The sequence below is a fragment of the Chlamydomonas reinhardtii genome, chromosome 3 (assembly GCF_000002595.2).
Source record: "Chlamydomonas reinhardtii strain CC-503 cw92 mt+ chromosome 3, whole genome shotgun sequence".
Taxonomy (NCBI): domain Eukaryota; kingdom Viridiplantae; phylum Chlorophyta; class Chlorophyceae; order Chlamydomonadales; family Chlamydomonadaceae; genus Chlamydomonas; species Chlamydomonas reinhardtii.
The window spans coordinates 7332913-7360466 of NC_057006.1; the positions used below are offsets into that span (position 1 = coordinate 7332913).

The following is a 27554-nucleotide window of genomic DNA, read 5'->3' on the forward strand; positions in this document are numbered from 1 at the left end:
AATCGTGATGCCCACGAGTGCCGCGTGCCGCAACGCGCAACGGCCGCAACCGCTGAATAGGCGAACAGCCAAGGCACCACATTCCCCTCCCAACCCCAACCCCACACACCAGGATCAGGCGTTTGTGTGCACCTGCTGAATGTTAAAGCCTCAAGGGCCGAATGCTGCTGCGGGACATGAGCACGGCTTTGATTGGAATGGGGCAGTAAACCGCCAAGAACTGGCTGCTAATATGGAAGGGTGAGTACCTATAAAATGCGTAGGTAGGGGAAGAGGGCAGCGGCACGGGCCTCCGCGCACCTGCACATGGGACATTCGGCGGGCAAGGGTCCGGCCACTTGGGGGCCGGCGTACACACCGCCCAGGTGGTGACGCGGCCTGCGTGCACATGCAGCTGCAATTGGCGCGTTGATAAGCTGCACGCAGCCGTTTCTCTTTCCACTTGACTAGGTAGGCACCTTTGTCGCCTTCTTGTTTTAATATACAACGGCATTTGGCTGGTCGAGACCAAAATGTCGTCGACTGCGACCATGCCCGGCCAGCGCTCGGCCATGAAGGCCGCTGGCGCCCAGAGCCGCCGTGCCGTGAAGGTGATGGCCGTGTCCGCTCCGGAGAAGCCGTCGTCGTCCGCCCCGGCCGTCCCGGCAGGTGCGACCCACTTCGGGGAGGACACGCCGAAAGTTCCTTTGTGGCAAACCGTCGGGACAATGTATGAATTGCATGATCAGCATCATATGTTTGCTACGCAACCTGTTTTAATGCTTGCGTGCTCGACTAGGGCGCGGCACTCCGCCGCCAGTGCAATTGTTCCAGCCTGCTACTCTCAGCATGCACTGGCGACAAACTCAATACGAACAGCGTGCTTTGCTTGATTGCACAACCGCGGAGGCGTTCGGAGCGGTTGACCGGGGAGAGCATAAACGCAGAATCCGCATTTGGCACAACAGCCCTGAGCTTTACAGAGTGGCGAACTTGCCCTTTGAGTTTGCGTGTCCAGTACAGTTTTCGCTCGTTCGCATATGGCATCGGGCACCAGCACTGCCTTCGGTATCACACTCTCTCCCTCACCCTGCAAACGCGGCTGCACGCAGGCCTGAACAAGTTCAGCAGCCGCATCACGCAACCCAAGTACCAGGGCGCGTCTCAGGCCATGCTGTTCGCTACCGGTCTGCGGGAGGAGGACATGATCAAGCCGCAGGTGCGCACAGCCGCACAGCAGCGCGCCTCTAGCAGCGCACGCACGCGTGCCCCGAAGGCCGGAACCCACCTCCTGCACCACGTCAGTGCTCCTGCACTGCGCCGCTGCACACCGTACCACCAGCGCACGGTCGCTCCCCACCTCCCCCCTTGCCTCAGCCACGGCCTGTTCATCTCCCCGATTGCCTGCTGCTCTCTGCTCCAGGTGGGCATCTCCTCGGTGTGGTACGAGGGCAACCCTTGCAACATGCACCTGATGGACCTGGCGGCGGAGGTGAAGAAGGGCGTGGAGGCCATGGGCATGGTGGGCTTCCGCTTCAACACCATTGGTGTCAGCGACGGCATTTCCATGGGCACCGACGGCATGAGCTTCAGCCTGCAGGTGGGGGAGCAGGAGTGAGAGCGGGGAGAAGGGCGGGGTGGGTGGGTGGAAGAGGCGTAGCCGTCTATGAAAGAGGGAGGGGGGAGAAAGGGGGAAGGAGGGAGGGAATGGAAGAAATGGGAAGGGGCGAAAGGAGGGGGGCAGGCTTGGTAAACTGGAGGGCACATACGATGCGGCAGCGGCTGGTGGAAAGGCGGGTGCGGGTTGCAGGCATGCACGGGCACGAACTGCTGGGCCCGGCCATGTTGCAGCTCCTCCACGTACCAAAACGTACAAGCCTCGCGCCCGCGGGCCTTGGTAGCCACCACACACCTTCTCACAACCACTCCCACTATGCTTCCCTCCCAATAGAGCCGCGACCTGATTGCCGACTCCATTGAGACGGTCATGAGCGCGCAGTGGTACGACGCCAACATCTCGCTGCCCGGTGGGTGGGGGGGGCCACTGGGCGATTGGAGGAGCGGGAAAGTGGGGAAGCGGGGCACTGGGGCGAGTGCGTGACACGCACCAGCGAGGCCGTGGCGCGCACGGCGGGGGAGGGGAGGAGTGGCGGTGGTGGAGGAGAGGGGAGCGTGAGAGTGGAGGAGCAGACGAGCTGGAGAGGGCGGGTGGGGGCGTGCGGCAGGGCTGTGCCGGGAGGGTCTGGAGCGTTTTGCTGGAGCACACCCACGCCCCGGCCCCGGCCCTGGCCCCGACGTACCTGACCCGCGGCATCGCCACGCCGCGCCGCCACATCACGGCACGATGCCACCAACCTGCCCACCACCTGCCCACACAGGCTGCGACAAGAACATGCCCGGCACGCTGATGGCCATGGCCCGCCTGAACCGCCCCTCGCTCATGATCTACGGCGGCACTATCAAGCCCGGCCACAGCCGCATGGACGGCTCCGTGCTGGACATCGTGTCCGCCTTCCAGAGCTACGGTGAGGGCTGGGGGGTGGGGTGGGTGTAAAGACCAGCCCAAACGTAACCAACCAAGCCAAAGTAGCGGAGCACGGGCAGAGGCGAGAGTGATGATACTTGTAGGAGGGGGCCGAGGCGTATGGGAGGGGGGAGGGGGACGTTTGGGAGGGGGGAGGGGGACTGAGGCGAGGGGGCAGCAAGGTGGGCTGCGGGGAGGAGTGGGGAGGGGCGGATTGCAGGGCGGTGAGGGAAGGCATTGGAAGGGACATGTGTGGCTGACACGTCCGGGGCGTGAGTGGCATAATCAGGCAGATGCGGGGCCGGAAAGGGAATCCGCATGGCTGCAAGCGCTGGGAGGGAGGTTAGCTTGAACGCAGGAATAATTACCGCCGGCGTCTATTCAGTGGCGTCAGCGGCAGTCTCCTATGCAACATCAAGGCTGCCTTGCGCAGTCGTAGAGGATAGTCAGGCCAACGGGCGCGTAACCCCCCGCCCCCACGCCGTTACAACCTCGGCACAGCTATTCCATTTTCCAGCAGCACATCATACGACCGCAGGAATAATTACCGCCGGGGTCTTATCAGTGGCGTCAGCGGCAGTCTCCTTTGCGAAACCAAGGCTACCTTTGGTAGCCGTAGAGGATAGTCAGGCCAACGGGCGCGTAACCCCCCGCCCCCACGCCGTTACAACCTCGGCACAGCTCTGTCAATAGCATCACAGCACTTCAGCACACTACTGCAGGAATAATTACCGCCGGCGTCTATTCAGTGGCGTCAGCGGCAGTCTCCTTTGCAACATCAAGGCTGCCTTGCGCAGTCGTAGAGGATAGTCAGGCCAACGGGCGCGTAACCCCCCGCCCCCACGCCGTTACAACCTCAGCACAGCCCCGACCCCACAAGAAACCGCCCACAACTCCTCCCATTCCGCCCCATCCATATCCCCTCGCCACCGCGTCGCTCCCTCTGCTGTCCTCCCAACACTGGCCTCACCTCCCCCAACTTCCCAATCCCCAATCTCGCAACCACCAACCTCGCAATCACCAACATCGCTCTCCCTATCCGCCTAGGCGCCTACTCGGCCGGCCTGATCAACGAGGCCCAGCGTGTGGACATTGTGCGCAACAGCTGCCCTGGCGCTGGCGCGTGCGGCGGCATGTACACTGCCAACACCATGGCCTCGGCCATTGAGGCTCTGGGCATGACCCTGCCCTACAGGTGCGAGGGCCCGGTGTGTGGTGGAATGGAAGTGCTGGGCCGGTGGGAATGGTGCAGCCCTGGGAGGGAGTCTGGACATCTGCGTCAAGGGCGGGCGAGCGGGCGCGTGGGCTGGCAGGAGTTGAAGGGTGAACGAGATGCCGGCTGGGGAGAATGAATGCGCATGGTCGAGGACCTCTCCCGATGTCCCACCCTCACGCCTTCCGCCTCCACTTCCCCGCCACAGCTCGTCCATCCCCGCTGAGGACCCGCTGAAGAAGGACGAGTGCCGCATGGCCGGCCGGTGAGTGCAAGGCAGTGGTAGTGAACAGGGAGGCCGCTTGATGCCTCCCGTGTCTGTGCCGGTGTGCAGCTTGTCCTTGCAGCCATGGCCCTGTGCCTTCCGTACCCGAGGGACCCGCTGGGCGTGTCACAGGGCAGCACACGGCGGCCTTCTCCTCCCCCAGCCCACGCCTCCCCTTCCTCCATAACCCGTTCCGTGCTCTGTGGGTTCTGGGTTGGCAATGGTTCAGTTTAGGATTGGACTGAACCCTCCCCGCCCCTCCGCTTCATGTCTACGCAGCTACATGCTGGAGCTGCTCAAGTCCGACCTGAAGCCTCTGGACATCATGACCTACAAGGCCTTTGAGAACGCCATGGTGCTGGTCATGGCCACCGGCGGCTCCACCAACGCCGTGCTGCACTTCATCGCCATGGCGCGGTGAGGGGGGGGCGGGTGGAGGGGGCGGGTGGGTGGGGGCGGCACGAACCCAAGCCAAGGGGCGGGGGAAAGGGATGGGGGGATGGGATGGGATGGCGGGGAGGCGCGGGAGCTGATGAGGATGGGGAGCGGGAGCAGGGGGCTGCTGGTGTGGAGGCTGAGGGGCGGTTGGTGGGAGAAGACTATGACAAGCGCGCCAACGGAGCCTGGACACCCATCACTCGCCCGCGCACGCGCCTGTCTCCTCCTGCACTTCCTGCTGACGTGCGCCTCCTTTCCCAACTCTCAAGCACCTCTGACCACCACCTATCTCTCCACACCATGTCCCTCTTCCTGTCCCCCCCCTCAGCGCCTGCGGCGTGCCCCTGACCCTGGACGACTTCCAGCGCGTGTCTGACCGCACGCCCTTCATCTGCGACCTCAAGCCCTCGGGCCGCTACGTCATGGAGGACATCCACAAGGTGCGCGGCGAGGGGCGGGGGAGGGAGAGAGGCGGGGTTGGGAGGGGTGGAAAGAGGGGAGCCAGAGGGCAGGGTGCGGAGAGGGGCGGGGGGAACCGGGGAAGTGCAGAGGAGGGTGGGTTGGGGTCCTGCACCAGGTGGCATGCGCTCCGCCTGGACTTGCGTGGCAACCATGCAAACGCCTGGGCACAAGGGCTGATTGGCTCGGACGCCGTCCCTGATGCCGGCTCGGACGCTGGTACTGGCTCTTGTCACCACGTGTGTGTGTGTGTGTGTGTGTCCTGACGTGTGCCCCACCGCCTGCTGCAGGTGGGCGGCACCCCCGCCGTGCTGAAGTACCTGGACTCCAAGGGCTACATCAACCGCGACTGCATGACCGTCACTGGTGGGTGCAGGCGGGCAGGCGGGGCGGGCGGCGCTGGCAGTGCCACATGGCGGGGCCCCGGAAACTTGCACATGCATGGCAAGCCTCACTCAGCCTGAACACCGTACCGTATGCTGCACGCCGCCACCTCACACCTGCCCCTGCCGTACACACCCAATCTTATCGCCCTCACACAGGCAAGACCATGGGCGGCAACCTGGCGGAGGTGCCGGAGCTGCGTGCGGGCCAGGACGTGGTGCTGCCCGTGGAGAAGCCCATCAAGCAGACTGGTGAGGCGGGGTGGGGTGGGAGGGGAGGGTGAGGAGGGTGTGGCGGGGCTGTTGGAGTGGGGGGTAAGCTCATTCCAGCCCCCCAGAAATCAAGACCATAGCCATTGGAGGCCTGACGTGCTCGTACAGCCCTCTCGCCGCCATACGCGCGTACACAACATGCACATACATACGCACACCTCCCCAACACATGCCTTCTCCCCTCCCGCCCTCACAGGCCACATCCAGATCCTGTACGGCAACCTGGCCCCGGAGGGCAGCGTGGCCAAGATCACTGGCAAGGAGGGCCTGCTGTTCGAGGGCGAGGCGCTGGTGTTTGACAACGAGGAGGACATGATCACCATGGTGGGCGCCGAGCCCAACAAGTTCCGCGGCAAGGTGAGAGGCCGGAGCGGAGAGAAGGCGGAAGAGGTTGGAACGGGTTGTTTGCAGGTTGTTAAGTGGAGCAGAGGAGGCAAGAGGGCGAGGGGAGCAAGGTAGCAATGCGGGGCCTGGGAGGGATCTGGCCGGCGGAGTCCTGGCTGTAGATTACACGAGGGACACTGCACACTTGGCCCTGGTACTTCGCTTGCCTCACCGCGCATACCCCCACCCACGCCACCTCCCGTCCCGCCAGGTGGTGGTGATCCGCTACGAGGGCCCCAAGGGCGGCCCCGGCATGCCCGAGATGCTCACGCCCACCTCCGCCATCATGGGCGCCGGCCTGGGCAAGGAGTGCGCGCTCATCACCGACGGACGCTTCAGCGGCGGCAGCCACGGCTTCGTGATCGGCCACGTCACGCCCGAGGCGCAGGTCGGCGGCCCCATCGCCCTGGTCAAGGTGAGAAGGAGCGAGCGGATGAGTTCGGGCGCACGTGTTTGGGGAGGGGTTGGGGGCCTCTGTGCAGGACGTCGGACGAGGGAGCACCCGACGGGGGCACGCACGGCGCATGGACGGCGTGGCAATCAAGCGTGTGTTGTTGATGGGACTGCTTCCGCAATATGTTTGTCATCCATTGCAGAACGGCGACAAGATTGTGATTGATGTGGAGAAGCGCGTGATGGACATGAAGATCTCCGACCAGGAGCTGGCCGCGCGCAAGGCTGCCTGGAAGGCGCCCCCGCTGAAGGTGCGTGCGGGGCGGTCTTGCCCGCGCAGCCCACCTCCTTGCCCGCTTGTGTCCGCGCGTGTGGGTCGGGCTGCATGTCAGCCTCAGCCCTGGGCTACGTCGGGACGAGCGGTAGCGCCGAGGCGTCCAGGCCTTCATTGCAGTAGGCCCACGGCTAGGCTTTTTATGGCACACTGTCGACTGTATGAACCCACCGCCGCGCGCTCCCTACCGAAATGTAGCACACACAACAAGCAATCCCAAACACAAGTCACATGCCGCACACCACCCCCGCAGGCCACCAGCGGCACCCTGTACAAGTACATCAAGAACGTGTCGTCGGCGTCCACTGGCTGCGTCACCGACTCGTAAACAGCGCATCATCATAGATGCGAGGTTATCAGAAGGGACAGGCGGACCACGATTAGCATGGCAGCCTGTATGGACTGTCGCGGGCTGAAACGCTGAGCAGGACGTGACACGCGGCGTGGGAGGCTGCGCAGGAGGAGGAGGCACGCGTGGCGCATCGCGCTCGGAAGCTTTGTCCGTTTGCTGCGTCTGTTCTGTAGCAGAGCACCTTTGTTCCCCTGTGTGTATGTGTGTTGTGTGTGAAACGGCTTATAGCAGGCGAGGATTAGAAGGCGCGTGTGAGCTGCGCTGCCGTTGCGAAGCCTCTGCCCTGCCGGAATGGCTGGTGACTTGACGGTTATTGACTGCTGGGGTGTTGCGTGCCGTGCGCCCCTGCAACTAACTAGCAGCAGACTGACCCATGACCGAATAACTAGATGACCTTGAACCTCGGGAGCGATCCCTTCTCTAAAGATTCCTCTTGCATATAGAGATCGGATTAATCTGATGTGTAAGCGTCTAGCAAATATGGTGGACGTGGATTGTTGGATGCGTGCTGACGTGCGCTACAGGACCTATATGCGAGAGTCCTGGATGCAGCTAGATTCAAAGGCAGCACTGCTGTAAGGTACGCATGTTGTGTTGGCCTGTTGGCCAGGACAAGGTACTGCAGTAATGCTCAGCCCCTGGGCCCAGTTGTGTCGGTCGAATGGTCGATGACTCAAACCCGAAGAGAGGGGTTGCAGAGGGGAGGGTTACGGCCTGGTTACGGGCCGATGTGTCGCCGATCGAGGGAGGGCCAGAGCTGCGTTGAAAAGTAAGGGCGGAAGAGGGTGCAGGGCAGCAGGCCTACAGGGTATGCCGGTATGGGTGTGCGATGGAACAGTGTTTAGGCAGGTTGGTGAAGTCCCGTAGGGTGCAGCTGATTCCCAGACCCCAGCAGATGGCAAACAATTTGCAACGGCAGTGCAGGAGTGCGCGACAAGTTGCTGGCTGGCTGGAAGTTTGCTGACGCGCATTCCGCACGCTCCGGGCGCCCAGCCAGGCGATAATACCGGGCGGGCAGCAGGCCAACAGGGTATGCCGGTATGGGCGCGGATGGGCAGCAAATGGCAAAGTTCTGACTCCCCACGATTTCTTCGAACACAGAGCGCTTGCCCCGGCTCGAGAGGGGGGTGCCCATGGGGCTTTATGAAGGCGGCGGAGGAGACGCGCTTCCCCCGGGCCCCAGGTTTCCCGGCATGGGCTTTGGCCGTTTGGCGCCGGCACCGCTGCCCAGCTGGGACTCAAGGGCCGCTCGGACCGCAGCAAGCAGACCAATGAGATGACGGGCCATCCAGGACCACCAGGGCCTCTCGGACCGGAAAGAACGCGCGTGTGGAGTGTGTGGCAACAGCCGTTGCGGCGACGACAATTCAAGCAAGTCCCACCACCGCCTCCGCATGCTTCGTGCTGGGTCAAGCCAAATGGGCAGGGCTGCGTCCGGTACAAGGGGCTCAGGAAGCAGGAGGCACGGGAACGCAGGGGAGGGGAGGCAGGAGGCAGGCACGGAGGGACCCACGGATCCGCAAACGCCCGGCAAGGGCGCTCGACGAAACTCTTTTGGTTCCTGGTACTGTCCCATTGCTACCACCTCAGCGAACACGCCAAACCGCGGGACGAGAAAGTAGGACGAGAGCTGCAAGCTTATCTGTGGATTCCGTTTCACTTTGTTCTAGTTGCTCTGCGCCTGACAGCTAATTAACTGTTGTTTAACACAAAACCTTATATAACACAGGCCGACGCTGCCGCAGCGGCCCGCGGGGAAAAGTAGAAGCTTTGCCAATCTGGTTCTCCACTGGGCCTTGTGAACGCGAGAAAATGCTTAGCGCTCATACTAGCTCGCTCCGTGGTGCAACTGCGGTGAAGCGCTGCGTCGCAGCGCCGGTTCGGTCCATTCGCTCAGCGGTCGTTGCGCGCGCGAGCAAGTCTCAGGTGCGTGCGCAATGGAAGCAATCAATATGTGTACGATGTCACGGATATAATGTGGAGCTATCATCGACCGCCTGCCTTCGCACCGAGCACACAACGCTCTGCCCGCTTGCTGCGCCCGCCCCCCCCCCCCCCTGACCGTCCCTGTCCCTGCAATCCACACCATCTCTGTGGTATACCCCAAACACGCACTCCCTCCCATCTCATGTGACCTAGCAGCTGCCCGACGCGCTGCTGTTCGATTGCGACGGCGTGCTTGTGGACACGGAGCGCGACGGCCACCGCATCAGCTTCAACGAGGCGTTCAAGCGCAAGGGTGCGCTCGCAGTCTCAGTCTCACTGCGGGTCTCTGGTGGTTTGGTAGCGCTCTCTTACTGCGTGGTCTGGTAGTGCACTGCCTGAGTGGTCTCCCGTAGCCTGGTGGCGGACAGGGATAGGGGACGAGGACTGGGAATAAGGACCGGGGGCGAAGGCTAGGGACAAGGGGCGGGGAAGCAGCGGACAGGGTCCTTTGGGGTGGAGGTTTGAGGCGATGGGGGCCATGCGGCAGGGTTACTAGCTCAAGAGTGTGCAGGGTTTTGACCTCACGCCAGCAGCGCTATCAGGCGGCAGGGGGCATGGTAACCAGAAGTAAAAGTTGGGCAGGCGCTGGGGGCGCGGTCAGCCAGAGCAACCGAGCTCAAAGGAGTTATTGTTGGGCCGCATGGACTGAACCCGGTGGTACGTGGCAACCACGCCCCCTTTCGCTCGACTCGCCTGCTTCTCTCGCCCCCTCCTTCACCCTGCTCTCATCCCGACCGCACAGGCCTGGGCCAGCACGAGTGGGATGTGGATCTGTACGGCGAGCTGCTGGAGATCGGCGGCGGCAAGGAGCGCATGACCAAGTACTTCAATGTGAGGGGGGCGTGGAGGGGAGAAGGAGGCTTGGAGAGGGAAGGGGTGTGGAGGAGAGGGAGGGCAAGCAGGTGTGGGGCATGGGGCGTGGAGCGTGGCTCGCTGGCGTAGCTATGAACATAGGGGAGGAAGACGTTGAGGCCGAGGGAGAAGGGAGTGGAGGGCAAGGGGCGAGCATTACAAGATATTGTTGTCAGGGAAGTGAGCAAATGGTGAGGAAGCTGGGCGTTGACGCGAGAATTAAAAGCGCCCAACAACTCAGTGTCAGGAACAGCTCTCCAGTACAAAGCTAGGGGTCGGGGAGCAGGTGCCGACAGGCGCAGGGGCACACACGCCAGGACCCCGTGCAAATGCGGCCTCCCACTCCAAAGCCACCAAGCAACCACGCCCCCACCTCCGCCATTCCAGGACCATCTCGACAAGGAGCCCTTCAAGAGCACCAAGGTGAGAGCGACATTGAACTTGCAGAGCTGGGGCGACGCTGCTTCAGTCCGTAGCTTTATTTTGATCAGGGCGAGCTTTGCCACAACCGCCACAACCAACCGCACCAACCTGCACTCCACGCCCAAGGACACACACGCGCGCCTTGCAATGTTCACGGACCAACCCACCATCCTTGTCTCCCTTCTCTCTCATCTCTCTGTTCTTTCCCTTCTCCCCCATCTCTCCCTGCCTCCTCCAGGACGCGGCTGCCCGCAAGGCGCTGGTCGCGGAGCTGCACCTGCTTAAGACCGACCTGTTCATGGACCTGGTGGACGGCGGCGCCATGCCGCTGCGGCCGGGCGTGGCGCGGCTGGTCGGTGAGCGACTAGGATCGAGCGGGAGAGGGAGGGGAGCGGGAGGGGCAGTGGGGAGCGAGTTCGGTGGTTGGCATCGTGCCTTGGTGTGCGACATTGGGACTCGGGTAAACTGGGTAGGCACGGGTGACGCGCGGAATGGCGATGCGCCGAAGACTGAGCTGCGGCTGGCAGCAAGGCAAGTCAGTGCTTCGTGATGGCAGCCGCCCCTGACTGCCGCGGCCCGTGTCAGTGCGTGCCGCTCACGTTCCCATTTGTCGGGCCGGTGCAGGCGAGGCCATCGCCGCGGGAGTGCCAGTGGCTGTGTGCTCCACCTCCAACGAGCGCGCGGTGTCCAACATCGTGCGGGTGATGCTGGGTCCCGAGGTGGCGCGCGTGATGCGCGTGTTCGCGGGTGCGTGGTGGTGGTGGTGGGTAGCGGTTGGGTGGGGCTGGGCGGGGGCTTGGTGGAGCATGTTGCTTGCGGTTTGCGGTCGGGCGCAAAGGAGATAGAGGTCCTGACGCCCGCTCGTAGACAGGAATGAAGCGGTTGAACGTACTCCTCACCCGCCGCCCTGCGTAAGCCCGAGCTATCTAAAAACGTCGTGGCAACAATTGCTTGCACCTAACATCCGTTGTGTGGCATCAGGCGACGTGGTGCCCAAGAAGAAGCCCGCCCCCGACATCTACCTACTGGCAGCCCGCGAGCTGCGAGTCGACCCAGCCCGGTGAGGCCGGCCGTGCGTTTGCATGAAGGGAGGGGACGGAAACGCGCCTTGCGATGTGTGTCTGTGCCGTGTGTTGTCGTGTGTCTACATACCTACACCGTACATGCCAATAACCGAGGCCGCCGAGGTGGTGGTAAGGGACGCTGTACAGCTTGGTGCCTGGGGGAAGGTGTTATGGGCGCGTGTGTGTCGAAGAGCACAAACGGTACACACCGGTACATTCACTCAGACCACTCCCGCAACTGCTCACTTGCTCGCCTGCATGGCTACTAATCACAGGTGTGTCGTGATTGAGGACTCGGGCATCGGCCTCCGGGCAGCCAAGGCCGCGGGCATGACGTGAGTGGCACGGAGGGGCTGGGAAAGATAGGCAAGGCGGAATCCGGGCGGGCGGGTGTGTGTAGCCAGCACCTCACCTTCTCCTGTCACCCCCACCCTTGGTGGTACCCGCTGTCCTCACTGGACTTACGCACTTCAACCTTGTGACGGATTCACGTTGTCTTTCATGGTCGACCGTCCCCGCTCTTCCCTCTCGCCCGTGTCGCCCTTCTCACGCCTCCACACCTCCCATCTGCAACTCCCTTTCACCCACTTGAACCCGCCAAACCCCGCAGCTGCGTGGTCACCAAGTCCAGCTACACGCAGGATGAGGACTTCACGGGGGCCGATGCAGTGTTCCCCTCGCTTGGGGGAGACAGCGACGCGGTGAGGCAGCGGCGGAAGATGGGTTGAGGAGGGCAGGGTGGCGTCGGCGTGGGCGAGCAGGGCGGGCAGGGGGAGGGCGGCGCGAGGGCTGATGGGTGGGATGCGGAGGGCAGGGGAGGGCTGGGGCAATCAAAGCGCAAGGTCAGCCGCTTGCAACCCGGCACTCACCACTCAACACTCGCAACACTCCACCACGCCGCCCCCGGTACTTGCAGGGTCAGGTCACACTCAACCGCCTGTGCAACATCATGTCAGCTTCCTCTGCCAACGTGCGGGCGTGAGCTGGGGAGCGGACGTGACGGGGGGCGGCGGCGGCAAGTAGCAGCACCAACAGCGCCCCTGCCTGCGAGGAGCGATGCTGCCGGAGGGGGTAGCGAGCGTGTCTGTGGGGAAGCAAGCGAGAGGGAGGGAGTCGAGCGAGCGGGAGCAGATGGGCGCTCTGGAGAGGGCGTGCGATGGGACAGTGGATGGGAGAGCGAGTGGGCTTGAAGAGAGGGTTCTGTGCAAGAAGCACAGTGGCCACCAGAGTTCTTCTATATTGTGTTGTGGGCCGCCTGCCCGGAGCGCATGGGATGCAACAGGCCTTCACACCAGAATGCGCTTGAGTGGCACGAAACGCCCCGCACTGCTGAAGCCTGAGATATACATATTTGTTGACTACGGTACGTTGCGGACCGATGGTAAAATGCCGCGTGAGGCTGGGCGCGCTCGAGTGGTGGCATGGGAGGCGCTGGGTGATTGACAGAGCAGCTCGGGAGCGGTGCCGCCGTGTGGCGGCTGTGGCCTTGCGAGCCGCCGAGGAGTCAAACTCAACTGCCGTCACGTAGGCTCCTTTTACTTTGCGGCAGAAACGTTGTGGCTGTAGATTGTGACGCAGACTTCACGCGTAGTGAAGCGTGAACCAGCACCCAGGGCTGTGGTGCCCGTGCAGCCTGCGAAGGGAGGCGAAGGGCCCCGTACTTACAGCGCGCTAATTGTCATGACGATAACATGCGAGGGCATGAATACAGATTAGGAACATACTGAAATCATGGAGCGAGGAACAGGCCGCAACCTGGGAATGGTCCCAAAAGATCTGGACGGTCGCGCACACCTCGTCCGAGAGGCACATCGCTAGCGTTTTTGTTGCAGTGACTGCGACATGTCTAGCAAACCACAACATCGCAGCTCGCGAATATGCAAATAGCGACTTGCCCATAATATCGCAGCAGCGCTACCCTACAGCACCCTTCTGCGCTAACATCAGGGATCTGGCCCCTGGCTGATACACGGTCCGCTACTCCCGCTTGTTGCCGGGCGGTGCTGCGGCCCCCGCCAAAGATGATGACGGCGTGAGCTGCAGAGCCGCCCGCCGCCCGCCAGCCGCTAGCCGCCCCGCCGCCCCCGAAGGCGGCAGCCGCCCGCTTGTCCCCACCACAGAAGCAGGACCCGGGATGTCTTGTTGCTGCCCCTGCGCCTGTGCCGCGGCCTGCTGCATCTGCTGCTGCTGTTGCCTCCGGCTGCCGCTACCACCCCGGCCGCCTCCGCCCCGATTGCCCGCGCCGCCACCACCACCACCACCACTAGCTGCTGCCCCAACGCCGCCAGCTGCTATGGCCGTGCCGCCCTGGCTCCTGCTGACAGCCTGCTGACGCGGCGGCTGCGGCGGCTGTGGCGGCAGTAGCTGCGACGGCGGCGGCGGCGGCGCGGCGGGCCCCTGCTGTGCAGCCTGCTGCTGCTGCTGGGGTGCTGCTGCTGCTGCAGCCCCCGCTGGCGGCCGGTTCCGACGGCCCGTGGTGAGTGCGGAGCTGCGACCTGCGCCGCCACTGTCGCCGCTGCCGGCGGCGGGCGCATTCAAGTAGGTTGGAAGCCCCTGTCGTGCGCCCGCGAACGCCCCAACAACGGACGCAGGCGGCTGCGCCAACTGCGGCGCCAGCGCCGGTGCAACGCCGCCCGCCGGTTGTTGCTGTTGTTGTTGCTGTTGTTGCTGTTGTTGCAGCTGTTGCTGTGGCTGTAGCTGTTGTTGCAGCTGTTGGAGATGCGGCTGCCGGTGCTGCAGCTGCTGCCCGTGGTAGTCCTGGGGGTGCTGCTCATGGTACGGGTACTGGTGCTGGTGTGTGTGGTTCTGTGCCACATCATGAGCCTCTGCCTCTGCAGCCGTTGCGTCCATAGCTGACACTCCACCTCCACCTCCGGCGCCGCCGTCCCCGCCGTCCTGCTCTCGCCCAGTTTCTCCCTGCTGGTGCTCGCCGTTGTACCCATGTTGCTGGTGCTGCAGGTGCTGGTGATCCGGCAGTGGCTGCTGCTGCGCGCATGGCACGACGGCGGCAACGGGTCGCGGCGTGAGGCGGATGCTGTCGCGCAGTAGCGCCGCCACCACCTCGTGACAGCCGCTACTCAGCATCAGCGGCGAGAAGCACTCCTCAGTTGCCGCCGCCGTCGCCGCCGCCACCTCCGCCAGTGCTGCCGAAGACTCTGCGCCTACTGCCTCATGCGGCTGCGAACCCTGTGGCCGCTCCGCCGCCGGATGCCGCGTAACTTGGCAACCGCCGTTGCCGCCGGCCTCGCCGCCGTGCTCGCCGCCGCCGCCGCCGCGAACGCCGCCCACCGGCGTGTCTGTGGGGCGGATGGACGCACGACGGTGGAACTGGTCGGCTAGTGCCGCCGTAGCATCGGCTGCATCGGCGGCGCCAGCGGCGCCGCCAGCACCAGTCTCAGCATGTTTAGGTGTTGGTATTGATGAGGCAACGGCTGCTGCGGTGGTGGCGGCGGCAGCCTGACTGCGCCGCCAGCCCGGCAGCAGGCCGAGTGAAGCCCGTGCGGCGTCCAGCGCCGCGGCGGAGGGCGGCCCCGCATGCCACCGCCGCCCACTGCGCCCGCCCGTGAGCTCATCGCTCAGCAGCACCAGCTGCTCCCTGCGCGTGCATGGACGGGTAGATAGGTCGAGGCTGCACGTGAGTGAGCAGGCAATGACAAGCAAGTAGGTTGCGGCTAGCTGCTTTCACCTCGCCCGCGCTGCGGTCAACGGGGACAAGGACACGGGCGGCGGGGCCTATCTGAGCGAGTCAAGGCACAAACTGCTTCACCGCAATGCTGCATCTCACCTGCACGCCACCTGGCGCAGCAGGAAGCAGCCTCCGGCGCCCTGCGCCGAGCAAACGCGCATGGGGAGATTGACGACATTCACCAACACTAATTCGCTTGGCCCCAGTTGCAAGATGGACACAGTCGCACAATGGCCCGCACAAAGGTATGATCGGTGGCCCCGGCCGGGTGGCGGGTTCCCTGCTGCTGCGTGTGCCCTCTACCCCGCACAGCAGGCGCTCATGCGCCGCAATCCAATTCACGGCTCCCCCATTAGTAAGGTAGGCCCTCGTCGTCATCATCATTGTTATCAACGCATTGCTCCGCATCGCATTACTGCGCCGGCCCCGCCCGTCGCGTGTGCCCCTCACCGGCATGAGCAGGTACCAGTGGCGCAGGCTGGTGGGGGCGGGCAGCACACGGCCCGGCGGCCCCTCGCACAGCGCCGCGTGCGCCCACGCCAGCAGCGCACAGGCCGGAGACCCGCCGCTGCCGTCGCTACCGCCGCCGCCGCCGCCAGCAGCAGGCGCAGCGGCAGCGCTGCTGGCACCGTCTGTGTTGCCGTTACTGCGCTGCGGTTGCATCAGTACCTGCGCACACATCGCCGTTCGAAAATCAAAAACACCCCCCCCCTCGCTAGTAGATTGTCACGTGTGGGTGTAAGCAGCCACCCGCCAGTCACAAACCGCACACGCAGGCCGCAACCGCCGCCCCCCAGCAGGAACGCCAGTAAGTGGACTTGATGGCTAGCCAGCGACTGCTTAGGACATTCCGCAGGATTTGTGACGCGTTTGCCCGCCACAAAACCGCCGCATCCAGAGCACTCACACACGCACCCGCACCCGCACACAGCACACCTGCGACAGCGCCGCCAGGTACTCATGCGCCGTCAGCCGCCGCCGCCGCCGCCGCCGCTGTGGCTGTGGCTGTGTAGGCCCTGGCCCTGCCCCTGACGCTGCCCCTGGCCCTGCCCCCAGCCCTAGGCCTGCTGGTTGTGGCTGCAGGTCATCTCCCAGCACCATCGCCACGCCGCCCTCCTCCTCCTCCTCCTCGTTCGGACCCTGTAGGCCACCTGTCCCCTCCTCCTCCTCCTCGTCAGCATCTGGCGCCGGCATGAGCAACTGCGCACGTCGATGGCAGGGCAGGGCTGGTAAAAAGACATGTACGGTATACTTGGGAAAGCATCATTCCACCCCTACCTACCTATCATGGCCGCCCAAGCATCACTGTTACACCCGCATGCATCCCTTAGCCGCGCACCCCAATCCGCCACGCCCCACAACCAAATACACACGTGCCATGTCCCACCCCCTACCGCCCCATCCCCGCCACGCCCCCCACGCCCCCACCTGTGGCCAGCCCAGCACCAGCGACTCGTCCACCTCGCCGCAGCCCACCACCCGCTCCACCACGAGCCGCGGCAGCTGTGCATGCGGGTGCGGGTGCGGGTCCGCCATAAATCCTTGATCATCGGCATGTGACATGCCGGCTGCCTCTGCTGCGGCCGCCGCCGCCGCCTGTGCTGCGGTGACCGGGAACGGCGCATCTGCCGCAATGAGGCCCTGCGTGTGCCGCATGACACAGCCGCCAGGAGGGCATGGGGCTCACAACCAGCACCAGAGCTGCAGCACCAGAGCTGCAGATAGCTGCTATGTGCCGGGTGTGGCCCATGCGGGCGTGGTGGCGCTGGAGACACGGTGGACGGTTTCATGCATGACAACTAGCTGCAGCAGCTGCCGTACGCACACATGGGTTTCGTTTAACACACACACACACACACACACACACACACACACACACACACACACACATGCACAGGCGCGCACCTGCTCCTGCAGCTCCGTGCAGCGGCCGGCCAGCCTCAGCTCCTGGCCCGCGGCGCCCGGCGGCCCCAGCCTCACGGTGAGCGGGTCGGGCGGCGCGGCATGGGGCGGCAGTAGCAGCCCTGACTCCACCGGGCAGTAGCTGGGGGCGTCGGGGACTGAGGCGGCGGCAGCCGGCGAGGGGCAGCGGCAGGTGGAGGGGGAGTGGACAAGGTAAGTCAGCATCTCCGTGAGCACGTGCATGCGGCACTCGTGTTCGGTTCCATCTAATTCCATCACACATGCGGGCGCATGCATACTCATGCGCGATGGCACGCTGCCGAGGACTGCGCGGAAGTAAGGAGCCCAGCTGCCTATCTACTTACCTCGGGAGGGCGCGGGCAGCGTGGGCAGGCCGTGGCATGTGCACAGCGGGCAGGGCGACACGCGCGGCGCCAGATAAGACACCTGACTGCCCAGCACACACCGCAGCACCACCGGCCCGCCGCCGTTACCTCCCGCTCCTTCTCCCCCTGGTGTCGCCGCAGCACCGTCCTCGTCAGCAACCACCTGGTGTCGCTGCCAGCCAGGATGGTGTGCCGCCAGCGGCGGCGGACCAAGGCCCGCAGCGGAGCCGCCGCCAGCTGCTGCAGCCGCCGGCAGCACCAGCAGTACCTCGGGGTGTGCGGGCGGCTGTAGCAGTTGCTGCACCCACCGCATGTACACTCGCTCCAAACCCAGGGGCTCTGTGTGCGTGCGAGTGCAAGGGGCAGTAGCAGCCCAGAGCCGTCACGTGGAGTGACACACCAGCTAGCTAAACTCCCAAACACCAACGCGCCCACCCACGCGCCCAAGAACAGAAGCAGCCCAAGCAAAGATTGACACGGACAGGCGCCGGCCGCACCCACCCGCCAGCACGGAGTCGTACTCGGCATTGGCGTGTGCCGACACCGCCTGCCGCACCGCCGCCTCGTCCGCGTCATCGTCATGGCGCCCGCCACCGGCCCCGGCACCAGCACCACCAAGGCCACCACCACCGGCCCCGGCACCAGCACCAGTGCCACCAGTGCCACCGAGGCCCCCACCACCGGCACCGGCACCAGTGCCACCAGCTCCTGGCCCTGCTGCTGGCTCCCGCGCCGAGGACTCGGCCGGCTGCAGGGCGGGCCGCCGCAGCAGCTGCAGCAGCTGTGTCGACTCCTGGGTGTTCAGGGCCAGGAAGCTGACAGACACGTGCGCTCGCGACGCCTCCTGCAGCCCCACCGGCATGCAGTCACCAATTATTACGGTAATGAAAGAGGCGTACGTCGGGCAGGCTGGATTGCAAGGGCCCCGTGCAGCCGGCTTGAAACACCCACGCCGCAAGCACGGGCCCTGCCGTACGGGCACACTAGAGCGAGGTGCCCCCGTCCCTACCTGCCGGTGCAGCGACACCCTACCTACCCGGCGTCGCGATCCCACCGCTCCCGAAACTTTTCATGCTTACGCACCTCGAGTGTGCGCGCCAGTAGCCCTCCGGGCGGCAGCGGAGCCAGGCTGTGTGTGACCACAACGATGCGGTTGCTGCCGCTGTTGCTGCCACCGGCGCTCACGGCGCCAGGTGGCACGCCCCCTCCTGTGCTCGCTGTGGCTGCGGCTGTGCGGGACACATGCGCCACCAGCGACCGCAACGCCACCACTGCAATGCGAATGCCGTGCGAATTGCAGGCAGGGGAACCAAGGTACAACAATCATGCCTCAGACATGAGTGGGTGTAAGAGCCGGGCTTCCAGTCATACATCCAAAGAGCAGGGACCGCGTGTACCGTACTCACCCAGGCGTCGCGGGTCGGGCGCTGCCGCCGCTGCCGCCGCATCTGCTCCCGGCCCCGCTGCACCGGCCGCCCCCGCCGCTCCAGCCGCCGCCGGCGCCGCCCCGCGCAGTCGAGTGACTGCCAGCGCGAAGTCCCTCAGCTGCAGTCGCGACAGCTTGTACACCACCTGGTACGTATGTGCAGTGGGGAGGTTGAGAGATGTTGGGAGAAGACAGAGGTGGAGGGGATGGAGACGAAATAGCCGCAGTGCATGGAGTTCAGGACAGATGCGTAGCTACGCCACAGGTCGGGTAGGTACCACTGGATCCAGAGAGGGCTCCGGAAGCACTACCGTACTGTACTGCCCACCAGTTCTCTGATCTGACCCACGCAAGGAAGTTCACAACGCGCACAGGATGTGACAAAGCACGCGTGTCATCAGGTCATGGCTCCATCACACTCGCACGCACCTGCAACTGCACCCCCGCGGCAGTTCGTTCCAGCAGCGCCAGCCCCACCTCCGCCGGATGGGAGGAGAAGTGGCTGGGCTGCTGCTGCTGCCCATACTCCGCGGCATGAGGCAGCGCGCCGTCTAAAGTGCCAGGGCCGCCGCTGAGCGCGAGGTGGTTCGCGAGCCGCAGCAGAGTGTGCCGCAGCGCCGCGGCCGCAGAGGCGTGCAGGGCATCCACTAGCAGCACCAGTCGCCGGCAAAAGGGCGCGTCGGCGGGCGGTGCAGCGCCTTGCTGCATTTACTTTTGGCGCCAAAAGCCCGCTTTGCTTGAAATCCTCGGACTTGGTTGTGCAGCTCTTGCATGTGGGGAATAATGGTTTTGCAGAGGGCACCAGCTCGTCCGGGAGATGGGCATTGGGAAGGGGCTTGAGGCCGAGCCCGGGTGCGCCCATCCGCGACTGGGTTGACCATGCCAAGGCACCAAACGTGTAACTGTGAATCGTGAATTTTGTCGCGTACCATAGAATAGCCAGCCATGGGTCTGATTCGCAACATCGCGACCTTTGCGACCGCTGTTGTCGGGTGGAGCGTCGGTATCCCCTTCGTTGTCCAGGCGCGGATGAACGGCTACGTTGAGCGGTAAATTGCTCGGAATATTATGCAGCCGAGCCGCGCTCGTTTTTCCAAGCTTGTGCCCATCGTCGGCCATTTCGCCTTGTTTTCGCAGCAACCTTGCCACCTACGACGCAGCACAACGACAAAAGGCCGAGGAGGCGGTGAGCAGTCTCACACCGTTCAGCTTAAGAAGAGTCGTGCTCGCAGAGGGTCACAGCAACTCAGCGCGTCGCTTCGGCGTTCCTGGCTCACGATATCCTTACCTTGTGCATTGATGTGCCCATGCGCAGGCTATCGGCGGCCCTATCACGTCTAGCGGAGGTCATCACTGAGGCGAGCGATGTTCGCTAGAGAGAGTCGCTAGCGAGCGGAAGTGAGGGGCTCTGGCTGTGTATGGGAGGCTTGCGAGTAGAGGGAGCTGGTGTTCACTAGTGGGGAGGCAGGGAGGAGCGGCTTAGCGTGTCAGGTCGTGCCGTAGTGTGTTTTTTTTTGGCACGCGGTCACGCAAGGGGCAGGGGACAAGAACTGGGTAGGAATGGTAGAGCTTACACGGTGTGCTGTGGTTGTAGATGTTGTGTGAATCCGCTGCAGGCAGGACTCTTTTTCCGCATGGCCGCTAGCCTTGTAAGGCATACGCGCAGACAACACGCATCATCTGGTTCCTGCCATCCTGCCACGGCTACACAACCGCTGGTCATCCCACAGCTAGGCACCGCAAAAGGCTTCAATGCCCCAATCCCAGCACGTACAGCTGCTGGAGGAACACGGCCAACATCAGCCACCATACTTCGTTCTATTCACTATGTGCACCCAACACCCTTCCTGTCAGCTTCAGTTACCTGGGCACTTCGGTCCAACAGCGACCTAACCTGAATCCACGCGCGGGCCACTTTGCTCCGCTAACAGCAATACGCCACTTCAAACAATCCCCGCAACACGCTACCCGCACATGTCCTCGGCCGGCGCAGCTGGCCCCAGCTTGGCGCGGTTGGCAATGCGGTTCACCACATCCTCCTCAGCTGGGTGCGTCTTGGCCTGCAACTTGCTGTAGATGTGCACACCATCTTCCGTCGTGATTTCGAAAGACCCCGGCCGCCCGTCACCCTCGGGGTTTCCCTCCACCACCACGCCGGGGAATGCCTCCTCAATGGCATCAGCCATTGCAATGAACGCGTCCACATGCTCCGGATCGTACTCAATGTTCACCACCTTGGGCGGAGCACGATCCAGGCCCGGTCGTCATGCGTACCGGCGTAGGCCCGCGGCGGACAGCAGCAGCGGTGAGGCCGCGTGCAGTCCACCGAGGGTGCTAGCCAGGCCTGCTAGTACGGTAGGAGGTCAGGAGTGGCGCAGGCGAGGGCGGCAAGGGGAAAAGCGTGAGGAGGCGTCCATCAGGAAAACGTGGCACGCATTTGTGTAGCATAACTGCGTGAGGAGCGCACTAAGCGTGTGGCAGCATGCTATGCTGCAAAGGGGCGCTGGCGATGCGCGTGCACGCTCTCCAGCTGAAGGGCCACCCTGTTGCACGCCCGGACGCCTACCGCCTGCACGACTATTGCCGTTTGTGACACTCATGCCTGATATGTATACCTTTCCGCTAAAATAGCAGCCTACCAGCTCAGCACGTAGCGCGCCCCGAACACGAAAGGCCCCGTCCAGCGCACCTCCGCCCCCTGCCCACCTGTGCAGCTCGGGAAAGCTACTACGGCCGGGCTCTCCGCATGTACCAGCTTACGCGCGGTGACAACAAAGCTAGAGGGAGCATACGCGCCACTTGAGCTGCCCAGCGACGCCGCGCCGCGCAGCAGCGCTAAGCCGCTCCTCCGCATGGCCCTAGCCGAACCTCAACCAGCTACAGCTATGTATGAATTACACAAATACAGGTATTGTGTCAAGTGTTGCGATACGCCTTACTGCGGTGCTTTTAGCGAACGCTCCGCAGAGCAACAGTTTAAAGCCCGCGCCCCTGGTCGCGCTCTTAATTTCAGCGCTATAGTTGAAAGTAACGAATCCATATAATGTATGCATGTTTTCTGCTGACGGTAAGACAGTCTTTTACAGCTGTGTTTTGGCTCGCCCATGCCGCAGATCTTCTCGCTTCCCTACCCTGTTTGTTGTTATGTTTGCATAAAACAATATCAAGGACAACTGCCTTAACATTCTACGTTTGTATATCCTGTGCGAATGACTGCATAGCAAGTTTGCGACGCTAGGGCGATGTGGGCTTCGGGGCAGTGTTTAAGGGGCTTGCAGCGACAACTCACCAGCTGTAACGCTGCTCCGAGCCGCTCAGCGACTCAGGTGAGGCGAGCATGGCTTCAGGCTGGACACAGGCTGCACCGGATCCATAAGGACTTGCACCAAAGCATTATGTTTTATTGTGACAAGGCAAAGCACGTTGATCGGAGGCCGGGCGGCCTGGGTCCCCGGCCAGGGTCCCCTGCAAACGGGGCCTTTTGTCCGCGGCGCTGGGCGCTGGGGCCGCGCAGGTCGCGCAACATGTTGTTGTGACTGTTTTCAATGCGAAACCGCGACAAGATCTTGTTTTACCTGTCTTCCTCACCCTGCTCGCGACTTTTGCAAGCAGGTTGGCACTCGCGCGGCAACACGACAGCAGCCCTCGCAGGCGGAGCTCGTGATAGAACATCAACCTCGACGACATGGCGCACAGCTGGCTGATGGAGCGGGGGCAGGGACTGTCGGTCTTGAGAGTGCTGGTGTGGATGGCGTGCACGTCTGCGGCCTGGTCCCGGTCGCCCCCATCGCTGTGTCGGGCGCTGCGACTGTAGCAGTTAGCCACCAGCAGCCCGCACTTATTCCGTCAGCCATCGACGGGGTAGCGGAGCAAAGCACTGTCTGCTTCACGGCGGGGGGGCAAGTCAACGGCCACACGCAGCCACAGCTGGAGTCGGCAGCCCTGCACCACCACGCGCAACACGCGCAACAGCCCCACCACCATCGGAGACCTAGCAACGGCGCAGACGCAGCTCACTTCCACCCGCAACTTGGCCGTGGGGCAACAGCCAACGGCAGCAGTAAAAGCTGCAACGCCAACGGCACTATCAGCGGCGACGCGGGGCAAGGGCATGGCACCGCCGGTGGTGTGCGGCTGCAGCTCGGCCAGCAGCAACACGCCGCGGCGCTCGCGCCTGACGACCCGTCAACGGCGGCAGCCAACGGCGCCGCGCACAGTCATTCAACTGTTGTGCAGGGTCACGTGGCAGGATTAGCCGGCCTGCCGAGCTGTGCCGCGTCTTCATCCGCTGCAACAGGCAGCGTGCACCAAAGCTCGCTGCCGCACTCAGACTTCTGGGTGAACGTCCGGTCACAGTATTCCGACTCTCATCACTTACGTAGCAGTGGCAACAGCGGCAGCGGCTCTGACCTGATGCCGTACCTAGACGCTGCCAGCCGCAGCTCCGGGCTCGCCAGCACAAGCAGCGCCGGCAGCAGCCGCTACAGCAGCCCGAGCACGCGCGGCTCCACGGGCGGCCGCGGCCCGGTCCCTGCAGCAGCGCACGTAATGTCGGCTGCGGCAGCTGCGGCAGCAGCGACCGCCCTAACGACTGCAGGTGCAGGTGTGGATGCTGGCGCGGGGCCGGCCGCTGGGGCCCGTGTGCCGCTGGAGCTTGCGGAGCGGGTGGCCGCCGCAGCGGCGGATGCCGCGTCGCAGGAGCCGGGCTGGGTGCCGAGCGGCGCTGGCAGTGGTAGTGGCAGGAACAGCAACGGCAACAGCAAACCTGGTGTTACTGGTGGCAGCGCTGCAGCGGGGAGCAATGGCAACGGACGCAAACCTGGCAACGCTGGCCTGTCGCCATGGCACCCGGATGCCGAGCTGCTCTCTCCATCGACGTTGCATCAGCGTCCGGAAGGTGACGAGCACTACGCTGCCTTTGAGGATGACGCAGAAGACTTGGAAGGCGAGGAGGACGAGGACGGGGCCGACCGGCCAGGCCGGCGGCGACGCGGGCGGCGCAGCAGCACCAGCAGCAATGGCGACGGTGATCCGCTTGAAGTGCCGCGGCCCCGGCAGCCGCGGCACCCGTCGCGCGCGGAGCACCGCATGTTGCGTCAGCAGGCGGTGGTGCGCCAGCTGGCGCTGCGGCCGCGTGCGCCCGCGCCTGAGGACCTGCGCCTCACGTCCCGCATCATGACCACCACGCACTGGTCACAGCTTCTGCCGCTGCTGGCAGACCATGCGGAGGTGCACGAGCGGCGCCAGCGCCAGCAGCTACACAGCCAGCAAAGCAGCAAGGGCGCCGGCGGCAGCCGTGCGCTGTCGCCAGGGGCGCGATCGGGCGCCACCAACAGTGGCAGCGACAGCGGCAGCGGGAGTGGGAAAGGCGCAGCAGGGCTCAATGCGCTGGCGGCGGCCGCCGCCGTGGCGTCCAGCGGGCACGTGCCCATGGGGGCGCTGCCGTACACGCCTCAGCACGTGGCGGCGGCGCTGCAGCGTACGGCGCAGCTGGTGGAGCACGGCGCGGGGCCCGGCAGTGCGTCGGAGGCGCGGCGGCTGCACGGCCTGGTGGACTGCCTTGCGCGACTGGCGGCGGCGCTGCTGCCGTCGCCCGGGATGGGGTTGCGCGAGATCTCCGGCGTGTTCCACTCCCTCGTGCGGTGGGTACAGCGTGTGGTGTTCTGAAGGGGCAGCACTTAGGCCCGAGTGGGCGCAAGGAATGCGGGGCCTAGGAAACACGCTAACTCAGCTGTTTATGTACGGTACACGTGTGCAAGACCCTGACTGACCTTGTTTACATTCCACGTTCCAGGCTACGGCACCCAGTCGGCAAGCCCTACTACATCGCGCTCATGACTGCCGCGCGCCAGCGCTTCACCACCGCAGCCACGGCAGCTGCGCCCGCAGCCGTTCTGGCCTCCCCGCCAGAGTTCCCCGACGCCGATGCCGCAGACGGCTCCGGTTCTCCTGCGGGCTCTGCTACAGGCTCCTCTGCCGCGGCTGCGGCTGGCGCCGCGCACGACCTGTCGCAACTGGTCTGGTGTGTGGCGGCATGCGGCATGGCTGGGCTGAGGGCGGACTGGGCGGCGGCGTATGCAGCTGCACTGCAGCCGGTGGTGACGTCGCTGGCGCCCAAGGGTGTGGCGATGGTGTTGTATGGCTTGGCGCGGCTGCGCAGCCCGCCGCCTCCGGCGCTGCTTGCGGACCTGTGTGCGCAGCTGGTGCGACACATGGAGACCGCGGGAGCCGCGCTGGAGGGGGCCAGCGTGGACGGCAGCGAGTGGGAAGCCGTCAAGGCGTGCGCGTCGAGGTGCGCTGAGGAGGAGCGGCAGCGCGTGCGGTCGCAGCAGCAACAGCAGGCCGGGGCCGGGGCTGCCGCTTCCTCGGCGCCCTCCGGCGCCGAGGCTTCGCCGTACGGAACCAATGGTGCTGACCACAACGACGGCGGCAGCACGGGCACCGGCACACGCACTGGCAGCAGCACGGGTGGTCACTGCAGGCCGGTGGACGTATCGCTGTCGCTGTGGGCGCTGGCAACGCTGCGGCTACCGCCCGGCGGCTTCTGCCCGCGGCTACTGCCGGCGGCGGAGCGCTACAGCCTGGCGCACCTGCCCGACTTCCCGCAGCAGGAGCTGTCCAACCTGCTGTGGGCGCTGGCACGGCTGCAGCACCGGCCCTCGCCCGCCTTCATGTCACGCCTGTACGACACCACGGGCGTGCTACTGCCCGAGCTACAGCCGCAGGCGCTGTCCACGCTGCTCTACAGCCTGGCGCAGATGGGCGCGGCGCCGGAGCAGGCCTGGTTGGCGGCGGCGGCAGGCCGCGCGGCGGAGACGCTGCCGGGCTCTGGGCCGCAGTCCATGGCGCTCACGGTGTATGCGCTGGCGGTGCTGGGCTACAGGCCGCAGGTGCGCGCGGCGTGTGCTGGGGGGATGGGGCGGCGGTGGGGCTTTGGGAGCGCGCCGGGCCATGGCTGTTGTGAGGGGGTAGGAAGGGAGGTGCTTGAGCTGTCTGTGCGCCCACGGTTGGGACGTGTGCAGATGACACAAGAGCGTGACTTGACTGCTGCTCATTCTGTCTGTGTCGCCAAACGGATAATACCGTAAAGAGCCGCAGCAATTGCTGACGCGGGTGCCTTAGCTCAACCATCGGCTAATCCTTGGCTGCTGCGGCTTTGCAGGACTCGTGGCTGCACGCCTTCCACTCACAGCTGGAGGCACAGCGCAGCGGCGTGGACACCCGCGTGCGCGACAAGGTGCGGGAGGCATACCGCCTCATGGCCTTCCGCCCCGCGGGAGCAGGCGCCGGTGCGGGCGCCGGTGCCGGCGCCGGCGGCGGCGCCACGGGCGCAGAGCTGCATGGAGCCAGGGCCAGCGGCACCACGCCAGGCGCCGCAGCAAGCGCGCGCCGGAACAGCATGGCAGCAAGTAGCAGCAGTGCCGCGGCGCCGGGGCTGCGCGCAGCGCCGTCGAGGTGGCAGGCGACGGCGGCGGCAGCTGACCGGCCGTCGCAGCCAGCGGCCCGGCGGGCGGCGCGACCAGATGCACGACAGTCCGCACCTGCGGCCTTGACAGGCGGAGGGCAGCAGCAGGGCGCTGCGGAAGGCGCTGCCCTGGACGATGACCCGGGCATGCTTGTCGAGCCTGCGGCGCCGCATGCGGAGGACGCTGCGTCCCCTGCTGTGTCCGTGCTCGCGCGCCCTTCGCGCTTTGGCTTCTAATGGCAATGGCGGGGCTCGCCTGCCTAGCGCAACGGCGGCAGCACCTCACCGGCCGCCACCCGGCAGCTAAGGCCTTGCAGGATGGAGCAAGTGTCGGAGCGCCAGGCAGGGCATGCGACGGGCCACGCACTGCACGTGCTGCCAGGAGCGACACGGGGGCTGTGGAGTCACGTGGAGGCGGCGAAGCCTGTGAGCTGGGGCGTGTGGTTGGGACGGCGAAGGGCCAAGAGCCAGTAGCTTATTTGAGCCAACCTTGAGAAGAGGGCAAATTGATGTCAGGGCAAGAGGCAGAACAGATATTATCGCAGCTAGGATTTTGCCTTCGAAAGGGATTCTGTGTGGGTTTGCCAGCTGCTGGTGATGGGATTGGGGCCGGGCCAAGCGCAACCTCATTTCAGATTGACCAGGCAGCGGGCACCCGCACAGACCCATGTACATCACCGAATAACGCTCATATTTTGTTTGTTGTTCAACGTGTAGCCTAAGAAAGAGGGCCTCACCAAAGGTGGGGACTTGCGGTAGGACTCCATTCGTGTGCGTTGTGTATTTGTGTGCGTGTTCTCATCAATGGGCAGCTGCTTGCATGCGTAGACAGACTGAAGGGGGCCATGATGCGTGTGCGCGTGCAGTGGTTCGGAGTGTCATGTCGTTGTTGGGTCAACGGGGAGGGAGGTAGCGCAGAGACATGGGAAAACGCAGGGCGCTCGCGGGGGCAGCAGGATGGAGCTCCGATACGGGGCCATGGCCAGGGCGGCCGGGCTAAAAGGCACTTGCGTCCTCAGCTGCACGCCCGTGTAGCGCTGTGGACAAGTGAGAACGGATGTGATCAAAGCGCGCGGTTCCGGGTGTTTGCGTCAAGAGCGCGAGCTTGTAACCCAAGATGACGCAGGCTGCATGTCGGCCACGAGCCCGTGCCCGCTTTACGTGCTGCTGGGTTAGGGCGGCATAAACATGCCGCAATGCGCAGACAAATTGACAGTGACAGCGCTTAAGGTTGTGCGGGCGGATTGTGGCGGGAAACGCCATGCGGGCCCAGGATGCGGGCCCATGGCTCCGCGTCATCTTTTGAGCAGGTAAAGGAAACCTCTGCAACACGCGTAACGATGCGACTCGTACGCTGCAACCCACCCA

General features: G+C 64.5%; 6 protein-coding genes across 6 annotated transcripts; 4 read left to right on the forward strand and 2 right to left on the reverse strand.

Moving 5' to 3' along the window:
* The first annotated feature begins 457 nt into the window (after positions 1–457).
* CHLRE_03g206600v5 (uncharacterized protein) lies at positions 458–8123 on the forward strand. The gene is made up of 15 exons (XM_001693127.2): positions 458–648; positions 1092–1198; positions 1403–1579; positions 1931–2006; positions 2358–2504; positions 3551–3698; positions 3925–3981; positions 4261–4398; positions 4748–4859; positions 5169–5244; positions 5421–5513; positions 5731–5891; positions 6130–6333; positions 6515–6622; positions 6899–8123. The coding sequence occupies exons 1-15, from the start codon at positions 513–515 to the stop codon at positions 6971–6973; spliced, it is 1815 nt and encodes a 604-aa protein (XP_001693179.1). The 5' UTR covers positions 458–512; the 3' UTR covers positions 6974–8123.
* Positions 8124–8557: 434 nt separating this feature from the next.
* On the forward strand, positions 8558–13099 carry CHLRE_03g206550v5 (haloacid dehalogenase-like hydrolase family protein). Its single transcript, XM_001693128.2, has 10 exons — positions 8558–8923; positions 9140–9236; positions 9726–9814; positions 10223–10258; positions 10497–10614; positions 10883–11005; positions 11240–11318; positions 11598–11657; positions 11933–12023; positions 12239–13099. The coding sequence occupies exons 1-10, from the start codon at positions 8810–8812 to the stop codon at positions 12302–12304; spliced, it is 873 nt and encodes a 290-aa protein (XP_001693180.1). The 5' UTR covers positions 8558–8809; the 3' UTR covers positions 12305–13099.
* Positions 13100–13131: 32 nt separating this feature from the next.
* Positions 13132–19467, reverse strand: CHLRE_03g206500v5 (uncharacterized protein). The gene is made up of 11 exons (XM_043061514.1): positions 19199–19467; positions 18702–18867; positions 18379–18566; positions 17797–18139; positions 17275–17634; positions 16913–17067; positions 16436–16648; positions 15944–16207; positions 15458–15676; positions 15107–15147; positions 13132–14917 (listed from the first exon to the last, which is right to left on the reverse strand). Exons 1-11 carry the CDS (start codon positions 19427–19429, stop codon positions 13300–13302), a joined length of 3798 nt encoding a protein of 1265 aa, XP_042926459.1. The 5' UTR covers positions 19430–19467; the 3' UTR covers positions 13132–13299.
* A 150-nt stretch (positions 19468–19617) lies between these two features.
* Positions 19618–20386, forward strand: CHLRE_03g206450v5 (uncharacterized protein). Its single transcript, XM_043061511.1, has 3 exons — positions 19618–19770; positions 19859–19907; positions 20037–20386. Exons 1-3 carry the CDS (start codon positions 19667–19669, stop codon positions 20076–20078), a joined length of 195 nt encoding a protein of 64 aa, XP_042926460.1. The 5' UTR covers positions 19618–19666; the 3' UTR covers positions 20079–20386.
* A 5-nt stretch (positions 20387–20391) lies between these two features.
* CHLRE_03g206452v5 (uncharacterized protein) lies at positions 20392–21766 on the reverse strand. Its single transcript, XM_043061512.1, has 2 exons — positions 21428–21766; positions 20392–21065 (listed from the first exon to the last, which is right to left on the reverse strand). The coding sequence occupies exon 2, from the start codon at positions 20905–20907 to the stop codon at positions 20686–20688; it is 222 nt and encodes a 73-aa protein (XP_042926461.1). The 5' UTR covers positions 20908–21065; positions 21428–21766; the 3' UTR covers positions 20392–20685.
* A 111-nt stretch (positions 21767–21877) lies between these two features.
* Positions 21878–27549, forward strand: CHLRE_03g206350v5 (uncharacterized protein). The gene is made up of 4 exons (XM_043061508.1): positions 21878–22047; positions 22334–24363; positions 24516–25611; positions 25884–27549. Exons 1-4 carry the CDS (start codon positions 21964–21966, stop codon positions 26421–26423), a joined length of 3750 nt encoding a protein of 1249 aa, XP_042926462.1. The 5' UTR covers positions 21878–21963; the 3' UTR covers positions 26424–27549.
* Positions 27550–27554: the final 5 nt, after the last annotated feature.